We start from the raw sequence: 10779 nt of genomic DNA, 5'->3' as shown, positions 1-10779 counted from the left end.
ACTGTCATTTGTAAAATGTATAGGATGTACAGTATATGGGTCTAACTCTAAGCAGCTATTTTGTCCCACAGCCAGCTATTCATGTAACTGTTAATAACTGAGGAGTATGTTTCCAGGGTCTTTCCCATTCTAATCTCGGCACCCAGAACCAAATCTACTCGATTACATTGATGTTCAGTCTATCACAAGACTATTCCCATTCCTGCATTATACTGTGTTTATCAGTAATTCTAACCACTATTGAGTTGAATGGATACATAATTTTCTTTAACTATGCTTATAACGTGTATCCTTTTAAGAACGTAAAATATAATTGTTTTAACTTTATTTGTACAAACTGTGAAAATACTATATGAATGGCAGCATTGTGTTCAAAATCATGCCAACAGCAATCCCTACAGTTGGAAATGCATTGACTGTTGTGTCTGTACTTCAATCACTATTTCAACCACTCATATACACTGAGTATACCAAACATTAGGACCCCCCTCAGAACAGCCTCAATTCGTCGGGGCATGGACTCTACAAGGTGTCGAAAGCATTCCACAGGGATGCTGGCCCATGTTGACACCAATGCTTCCCACAGTTGTGTCAAATTGGCTGGCTGTCCTTTGGGTGGACCATTCTTGATACACACAGGAAACTGCTGTTGAACGTGGAAAAACCCAGTAGCATTGCAGTTCTTGACACAAACCGGTGCGCCTGGCACCTACTACCATACCCTGTTCAAAGGCATTTAAATATTTTGTATTGCCCATTCACCCTCTGAATGGCACACATACACGATCCATGTCTCAAGGCTTAAAAATCCTTCTTTAACTGGACTCCTCCCCTTAACCTACACTGAGTGAAGTGGATTTAACAAGTGACATCAATTAGGGATCAATAGCTTTCACCTGGATTCAGTCTATGTCATGGAAAGAGCAGGTGTCCTTAATATTTTGTATACTCAGTGTATATCACAGGTGTCAAACTCATTCCACTGAGGGCCGAGTGTCTGCGGGTTTTCGCTCCTCCCTTGTACTCGATAGATGAATTAAGGTCACCAACTAGTAAGGAACTCCCCTCACCTGGTTGTTTAAGGCTCTATTGAAAGGAAAAACTAAAGACCTGCAGACACTCGGCCCGCCATAGGATGAGTTTGACACCCCTGGTCTAGATAAAGCCTTTAAAGATGGAATCCGCATTAGGGGAAACGGCACTACTGTTTGCCCCCCAGTTCCTGTGTTACGGAGGTGAGCAGCGTGTTAAAACATTTTTGCAGTACACATTCTGCTGTTCTATCACACGTGCAATGATGTGCGAGGGGAAAACAAGTGTTTGCAGTAACTTTTGTTTTTGTATACTGAACAAAAATATAAACGCAACATGCAACATGCAGCAATTAACAATTTTAATGTTACTGTTCATATAAGGAAATCAGGCAATTGAAATATATAAATTAGGCCCTAATCTATGGATTTCATCCCTGGGCAGCCCACCCACTAGGGAGCCAGGCCCAGCCAATCAGAATGAGTTTTTCCTCACAAAAGGGCTTTATTACAGACAGAAATACTCAGTTTCATCAGCTGTACGGGTGGCTGGTCTCAGACGATCTCGCAGGTGAAGAAGCCGGATGTGGAGGTCCTGGGCTGGTGTGGTTACACGTGGTCTGCGGTTGTGAGGCCGGTTGTATGTACTGCCAAATTCTCTAAGATTTGGCAGTACGTGTCCCCAGCACAAGGTGCACCTGTGTAATGATCATGCTATTTAATCAGCTTCTTGATATGCCACACCTCTCAGGTGGATGGGTTATCTTGGCAAAGGAGAAATGTTCACTAACAGGAATGTAAACAAATTTGAGCTAAATAAGCTTTTTATGCGAATGGAACAATTCTGGGATATTTTATTTCAGCTCATAAAACATGATGGGACCAACACCGCACATGTTGCGTTTATATTTTTGTTCAGTATAGTAATATCCCAAACGGACATGAAAGTTTCACCATTAAGGATTCCAGATTTAAGAACCACTAAAGGAAACTGCTTCAGGATGGGATTTCTGTGAAAGCTACAGCATGTACTCTGTACTGTAGTCTAAGTAAGAAACGTATAACCAACAACGATGTGCCACAATGTTCTATCTGGGCCTAAGCAGTTGAAGTACTTTATTGTGCATTATGCTAAATCCGCTGCTTGTCTGGCGTCAATGTTATTGTTGCGCTGTAATACGGATAGTTTATGCTTGCAGAAAGCATTGTGTTGTGGTCATGATTAACTTATTAATGAGCAATGACCTGGGCCTACTTGGTCTATGAATGTGAAGGAATCTCAATAAACCAAACTAAACATAACTGTGACGTTCTTTACAATTTCCTTCCCTTTCCAGTCAAATGCCACACACACATTTTCATGATTGATGTAGGCTTGCAAATAGGGGAGCTAACATAAAATGATTCCAGATTGTTAGAGAACTCTGTCACCCAAAGAGCTAGTCTCATGGGAACAACTGTGCACGGTTGATGCTGTTTTAAAGAGTTGTCTTCAATGAAAACATCATGGTCGTTTCCAGAAACAGTAGCATTTACTTGTCGTGACGTGACTTTAATGTATGACTGTTATTTATCGAATCGCCTATGTTTAATTGTCACTCGATTAAATTAATCATGTAACAATTAACTCATTAGGAATTTGGGGCACCACGGAAGAAGTCGTTTAACGAGTTACCATCTCCCGAATTAAACTCTTAAAATATATATATATATATATATATATGTATGTTATACAGTGAGGGGAAAAAAGTATTTGATCCCCTGCTGATTTTGTACGTTTGTCCACTGACAAAGAAATGATCAGTCTATAATTTTAATGGTAGGTTTATTTGAACAGTGAGAGACAGAATAACAACAAAAAAATCCAGAAAAACGCATGTCAAAAATTGTATAAATTGATTTGCATTTTATTGAGGGAAATAAGTATTTGACCCCCTCTCAATCAGAAAGATTTCTGGCTCCCAGGTGTCTTTTATACAGGTAACGAGCTGAGATTAGGAGCATACTCTTAAAGGGAGTGCTCCTAATCTCAGCTTGTTACCTGTATAAAAGACTCCTGTCCACAGAAGCAATCAATCAATCAGATTCCAAACTCTCCACCATGGCCAAGACCAAAGAGCTCTCCAAGGATGTCAGGGACAAGATTGTAGACCTACACAAGGCTGGAATGGGCTACAAGACCATCTCCAAGCAGCTTGGTGAGAAGGTGACAACAGTTGGTGCAATTATTCGTAAATGGAAGAAACACAAAATAACTGTCAATCTCCCTCGGCCTGGGGCTCCATGCAAGATCTCACCTCGTGGAATTGCAATGATCATGAGAACGGTGAGGAATCAGCCCAGAACTACACAGGAGGATCTTGTCAATGATCTCAAGGCAGCTGGGACCATAGTCACCAAGAAAACAATTGGTAACACACTACGCCGTGAAGGACTGAAATCCTGCAGCGCCCACAAGGTCCCCCTGCTCAAGAAAGCACATATACATGCCTGTCTGAAGTTTGCCAATGAACATCTGAATGATTCAGAGGAGAACTGGGTGAAAGTGTTGTGGTCAGATGAGACCAAAATGGAGCTCTTTGGCATCAACTCAACTCGCCGTGTTTGGAGGAGGAGGAATGCTGCCTATGACCCCTAGAACACCATCCCCACCGTCAAACATGGAGGTGGAAACATTATGCTTTAGTGGTGTTTTTCTGCTAAGGGGACAGGACAACTTCACCGCATCAAAGGGACGATGGACGGGGCCATGTACCGTCAAATCATGGGTGAGAACCTCCTTCCCTCAGCCAGGGCATTGAAAATGGGTCGTGGATGGGTATTCCAGCATGACAATGACCCAAAATACACAGCCAAGGCAACAAAGGAGTGGCTCAAGAAGAAGCACATTAAGGTCCTGGAGTGGCATAGCCAGTCTCCAGACCTTAATTCCATAGAAAATCTGTGGAGGGAGCTGAAGGTTTGAGTTGCCAAACGTCAGCCTCGAAACCTTAATGACTTGGAGAAGATCTGCAAAGAGGAGTGGGACAAAATCCCTCCTGAGATGTGTGCAAACCTGGTGGCCAACTACAAGAAACGTCTGACCTCTGTGATTGCCAACAAGGCAACAACTAAGTCACGTTTTGCAGAGGAGTCAAATACTTATTTCCCTCATTAAAATGCAAATCAATTTATAACATTTCTGACATGCGTTTTTCTGGATTTTCTTGTTGTTATTCTGTCTCTCACTGTTCAAATAAACCTACCATTAAAATTATAGACTGATCATGTCTTTGTCAGTGGGCAAACATACAAAATCAGCAGGGGATCAAATACTTTTTTCCCCTCACTGTATATCGATAAGTCACTTATCAAATAATTACCTATTTTCAGTCTCATTCTGAACGTCGCATAATCCTTGAACCTGCAAGAACCCTAACCTTATTGATGAATCAGCAATACACAACTTGGCTAATTTATTTACTAACTAAATAAAAACACAATTATAAACTAGAGCACAATTACTAACGTAATACAATGAAAACAGGTCCCTAGTGGACTGGACTAACATTAGCATGAATGCTTGGGTAGTGGAGGGGTCAGAATGGAAGGGAGAGCCAGAGATTCAAACTATCGTAGTTACTTTGGAAACTACGCTCACAGTAATCATAATACTTATGCACCCTAATAAATCGCTCATTCGGATTATAAATGCAACATGTATTTACATGTTGCTGTCCTCGATAGTTGTGTTGATGATTTGGGACTCTGGTTTGCCCACCAGAGCTCAATGTCCTTGGTAGAGTTTCTGGTCGTAGTGGTGGTTAGAATGGATACTACAGATGTACCTGCGGTTGTCTGAGAGGGATTGCCCTCTCCTCTCGTATCTTTAGTGAAAGTTCTCTAGACAACTATACATGCCAGCTGCAGACTGAAATTGTAAGGTCTAGTGCATTGTCTTCTTCGTGTAGAGGTTGAGAGTTTGAGTTTCTCCATTTCAAACGTGTGGACTAACGTCTCACGTTTTCTGGTCTTTCCGGTCTTGTAGAAATTCAACCATTTTACAACGTTTAGCTCATGCTTCACGTCCGCTGGTCTGTAGAGTTTCAACCATTTTAAGCCGTGGGGCTTCCGGGTCTGGTAGAAATTCAACCATTTGCAACGTTTGGCTCACGCTTCACGTCTGCTGGTCTGAGGTGAATTTCGTCACAAGGCTTTTTATGCACTCGGGGTAAAAGGGGCGTTCCATCATGTTTGTGCTCATCTGGGCGTGGCCACTGACTGAGAACAAATCAAATATGGAAAACAATAATCTCATCTAGAATGCTAAAATGGGGGTGTTCAAACCTTTGCCTAGCCGGCATGTTTGATCCTCAACCCATGAGGGCAAGTCATGACATACTTTACAATTGCTGATCCAGAGAAGCAATGCATCTGTTCATATGTATGACTAATGATGCTGCAGTGCATTTACAGTGGTGGAAAAAGTACTCAATTGTCATACTTGAGTAAAAGTGAAAGTAAATGCTATACATCAAATTCCTTATATTAAGAAAACCAGATGGCACACTCCAACACTCAGACATCATTTAGAAACAGTATTTGTTTAGTGAGTCTGCCAGATCAGAGGCAGCAGGGATGGTTTATATTGATAGGTACATGAATTGGAGCATATTGCTGTCCTGCCTTAGCATTTGAAATGTAAGTTGTCAAAAATATAAATAGTACAGACAGCCCAAAAAAATTACTTAACGGTCCAATGCAGCAATTTCTATCTCAATATCAAATAATTTCTGGGTAACAATTAAGTACCGTACTGTGATTGTTTTCAATTGAAACTGTCAAAAAGGAAAAAAAATAGCTTTTTAGCAAAGAGCAATTTCTCAAGCAAGAATTTTGCTAGGACTGTCTGGGAGTTGTCTGAGTGGGGAGGGGAAAACTGAAAATTAGCTGTTGGCAGAGAGGTTTGGATTCGTCTATTAAATAATTAACCGCTTGGTGATATCAACAGGCAGGCCAAAACTCCATCAAACAGCTCTTACACTAATAGGGCATTATCATTTTCACAATATTATTCCAACCTCAGTGTGGAAATATATATAAAACACAGGAAAATCACGTTTTTGACTGCACTGGGCTTTAAATAGTACTTATCAGTTTGGGAGGAGAATACCAAGGTGTTAGTCAGCGTCCCTGTCCCATGGTTGGTGGACAGTCCTCCTTTCCTCCAATGAGACCTTAAGCCCTTTATCAGCTACTGCACCTGGGTTACAGCCAATTAGAGACAAGGAGAACACAACAGGGTGTGGCCCGTCCCGACCTGATACTAAAGCCCCCGGCCGGTGCCCACCTCTTCCCCAGGTCCCATCGTTGTGTGACTGTGAAGAGCGATATCGTCCGCTTCACAGTAGACCAATAGGGCTCTTAAGGCGACCGCCAACCCCCTTTCAACAATTCTATAGGCTCCAGCCATCACAACACAGTCAGTCGACTCTACAGACATGGGTAACTCTACAGGATCCACCGTGGAAGATCTCCAGGCCGTGGAGAAGCACCTCTGGTATAAGAAGTTCATGACAGAGTGTCCTTCGGGTCAGCTCACCCTGCATGAGTTCAAGCAGTTCTTTGGGCTCCGGGGACTGGATGCTGAAGCCAACGCCTACATCGAGCAGATGTTCCGCACGTTCGATATGAACAAGGTAAGACTTTTCTGCATTCATTGAACCGAGGCTGCTTGCAAAGGGGATGCTATAGGCTAAAATGGGCTTTACATTTATATGTGAAAGTAGGAATGCCTCAGGCACACTCAAAATGGGGAAGGGGACACCTTACCAACAGAGGTACGTATAAGGATATGATTGGCTGTATTGTAAATGTATGCACTAATTACAAGTGCACCTAAATTTATAGAAATGTCATAATGCCACTACTCGAATAAGACCTCTAGTTCTCAATTTTCCAAAAGCTAAAGTACATTTAAAAAAGTGAACCAGAAAGAATCTACAGTTAAACATAGGGAATACCTTGAATCCAAAGGTTTTTGTTTTGACTAGTCTTTCCGTTTGAAGAAGCTAATCGTCTCACAAGTACTAAGGCTCAATTTAGTAACACTGTCACCTTTGATTATAATAGGCTGGGATTGGATTCATATGCGATTTAGTATGAGGATTATTTTGAGACAAGTTGTCAATATCTCTGTGGTAGGAGTGCAGTCTGAGCTTACCTATTATTTCTCTCTTTAGAAAGACAGCACCAGGTTCTGGTATTCTCCAGTACATTCTGGTCCATTTCAGAATCAATGAAATGATTTCAGCATCAGAGACGGCTGATTCTAATTAGTGATAGCTTATGTGAAAGTTGAATGACGGAACATGGGAACAGTTGGTTACACTGATCAGAATATTGAGTGTTCACTTCAAATAAATTACTTGAATCTCCCTTTTATCACATTGAAGCCTAAGGAATGTCCAGATCTCAAGAGCTGTGTGGCAGAATAGACCTTTTGTCTTTTGAGTTTCCCATTTTTGTCAGTACCGAGTAGTTATGCTTGTACCTGGGGAGGTTGGAAACCATGGTGCTATTCCCTGGGGACAGAACTAAGTGACTGCTATTTTCTGATCTTAAGTACAGTGCAGTGGACAAGGCTGGTAATTATGTTATTATAAAATGGGTTGTTTGAATCCTGGATGCTGATTAGGAAGTGCAGTATGACAATCTTAGATTGTGCACTTTGGCTGCATTTAAACTAATTGGTATTTTTTGACCAATCACCTCAGATCTTTTTCAGAGCTGATCTGATTGGTCAAAGACCAATTAGTGAAAAAAAAGAGCCATAGTGAAGTGAGGGAGGGTGTCAGTGTAAAGCTGAGGGAAGTGCGACTCATTTGGGTTGACCCAGAGGTCACTAATGCAGCCAAGTAATTTTGTTTTGTAATATACAGATGTAGGATCTTAATTTGAGCCAGTTTTCTACAGCAGTAAAATAATCCTGCAGCAACAGGAAATGTGAATTATTATGCAGATTATAATTCATGGACATTTTTGTAGGGGTTGATACATTTTTCATATGGGAAAATCAAGTCTGACATTTTTAAGTGGAAATGACAAACTTCAGAAGCCTTTTTAAACCTCATACACTAAGGTTTTAAAATGTCCTACATTGCAGGAAAGTTAACCTGCAACATGGTGATCAAATTAAGATCCTACATCTGTACGTCTTGCCACGGCCTTGGCACAGATCAGTGGGGAGATAATCCCACACCGATTATACATAGTTATCATCCCTGATAATGGATCTTCTAAGCAGAACATGATCACCTACATCTTTAGGAGATGACTGAGATAATCTGAGATGTTAAAAAGAGACATTCCAACTAAAACACTTAATTTTTTACAGGATGGCTACATAGACTTCTTGGAATATGTGGCTGCTCTGAGTCTGGTAATGCGGGGTAAAATGGAACATAAGCTCCGCTGGTACTTTAAGCTGTATGATGTGGACGGCAACGGGTGCATTGATCGAAGTGAGCTGCTAAACATCATAAAGGTATAGAGTCCAGTCCAGATAGGCAGTGCTGTGCAATGGAATCTGTATCACACAAAGGCATGCAGGCTAACTCACTCCTTTTCTCTTCTTCAGGCAATCCGTGCAATCAATGGGAATGAAAACCAGGAAGTTGATGCGGAGGAGTTCACCAACCGGGTGTTTGACAAGATAGACGTCAACGGAGATGGCGAGTGTCCACTTCTTTTTTGTCACAGACTTGTAGGGTTGCGAGTTCTGTCCCTTTCCATTTCAGGTAAACAACCTCTTGACCTTGTCTTCTCCCTTCTACCCATCAGGGGAGCTGTCTTTGGAGGAGTTTGTGGCAGGAGCTCACACTGACGAAGACTTCATGGAAGTGATGATGAAGACCTTGGATCTCACCCACATAGTCGCCATGATCCACAACCGGAGGCACAGTGTTTAGAGTCTGCCCTCAGACGCCTCCATCTCCACTCTCGATTGTAATACACTGCCGAAGGGTCACATAGGAACTGAGCCATGAGCCCTCTCGAAAGATCTAGCACAGATTTTTATGAAGACAATCTTTATCTTAGCAATGCTGAAGGGCCATGCTTTGAATGCATTCTTTGTTATCGTACTTCACAAGGAGGTTGAATGACGATGAAAAATGCCCTTTGCCTGCATACAAATGACTCAGTCAACCATCGCTGGCTGGTTATTGACCTTGTGCATGATCTAAATCTCTGAGAGGTCTACATGATGAGAGAGATCATCTCTCACACCGTCAGCTGAACCTGTGACCCAACTAGGTCATAACATAAGGAGGGTGGAGGGAGTGGTGACTACACAGGGTGTTGACTACCCATTATAACCCATGCATTCCTGAACAAAAAATAAATACAAAATGTAATCCCTCATCCACCTCAGACAGATTCCTGTAGGGAAATTATCCTTTCCAAACCACATCGATAATGACGTCTCAATTTATCTTTTAGACCAACCTCAGTTATTCAGCTGAGTGGTTCCTCTCTATGACTGTGTTCCCGGGTTCTATTGGAGGAAGTTATAATTCACCTACTTTCCTCCCAGTACAGTCAGTTGTCACCTCAAATATAACTAGAACCCAAGTTTATTCTGTGCCATGACTAAACGGTCCAGTTCCTCAGGAAACAGGTACTTCCACAAGTTAGGGATCTCAATAATTGTATAATACTTATGTCACAAAATGCACTTATAAAAAAATATAAGACCAGCATGTTTTTACATTGCACTGGCCCCAGTTGTTAGGAGATTAAAGTTAGCATTTTCAGGTCTTCATTAATTTGAAGGAATATCTTAACACAACTACATTCTAATGTTTTCCCTACAAGACAGTAAAGTGTAAAAAATAAATTGTGCAAATTTGTTTCTGTGTTTCTGTGAGTGTGTGAGACATTATGCATGAATGATCAATGCTCTCGCCTAGTGGGCATTAGAATGACCTTTATATAGACCCGTAGCCCACTAACCTCATGCCTTCTGTAGAAAGAAACATTTTACCAAAGAATTGCTCTAGTTTATAATTGTAAAATAAAGATTGAAAATCAACGTTGTATTTTCATCACGCTCCACAGCTTTAATTGCTCGCTATTGTTTTAGAAATCAAAATGCCTAACAGACATTACAGTCTCTGTGGCGTAATGAGGGAGACAGGGAGGTGAGTCACAAGCCAGACTGTGCCAATGTGGTTGCCACGACAACCATGCACCATTTCCTTGGTAACACGCATGCATAACGCACTACAAAAAGGTTACGCAGCACTTACATGGATCTGAATGAATCTGGAAGGCAGGACACAGACCATGGCAGTCTGACAGTCAGCAGCATGTTTAAAAACCACATGAACATTATGTCAAATATGAATAAATATGCCGGCTGATACATAGATTACACCCAAACCAAATAAAAAGGAGTAGAGGTCACAGTCAGTCAGTGTGAGGACCTAAAACCACCAAAAATCCCCTTGTGGATCTGACTGTACCGGCTTTACCTCTGCAGACAGTCAGGACAGGCTGCATTGTGCTGCACTGGTTGATCCACTGCTCACAGGATGAGTGTTTACATCTGGATAAAGGCCTTTAAATAATCTCTAAAACATAGCCGCAGCCTGCAGGCACATCCCAAGAGGAGGCCATTGTCATCAGTTAGGGGATTCACTGGGGCAGGAATGGCTAGTGACAAAAAACAAGTACCCAGGAATATGGCACCTGTTAACCCAGAAAG

At 41.7% G+C, this 10779-nt stretch overlaps 1 protein-coding gene across 1 annotated transcript; it reads left to right on the top strand.

Annotated features, from left to right (window-relative positions):
- Positions 1-6384: 6384 nt before the first annotated feature.
- On the top strand, positions 6385-9887 carry LOC123484732 (guanylyl cyclase-activating protein 1-like). The gene is made up of 4 exons (XM_045215333.1): positions 6385-6709; positions 8407-8556; positions 8650-8743; positions 8853-9887. The coding sequence occupies exons 1-4, from the start codon at positions 6512-6514 to the stop codon at positions 8978-8980; spliced, it is 570 nt and encodes a 189-aa protein (XP_045071268.1). The 5' UTR covers positions 6385-6511; the 3' UTR covers positions 8981-9887.
- Positions 9888-10779: the final 892 nt, after the last annotated feature.

Source organism: Coregonus clupeaformis, unplaced genomic scaffold (assembly GCF_020615455.1).
Source record: "Coregonus clupeaformis isolate EN_2021a unplaced genomic scaffold, ASM2061545v1 scaf0424, whole genome shotgun sequence".
Taxonomy (NCBI): domain Eukaryota; kingdom Metazoa; phylum Chordata; class Actinopteri; order Salmoniformes; family Salmonidae; genus Coregonus; species Coregonus clupeaformis.
This window is presented reverse-complemented; position numbering and strand designations above follow the sequence as displayed.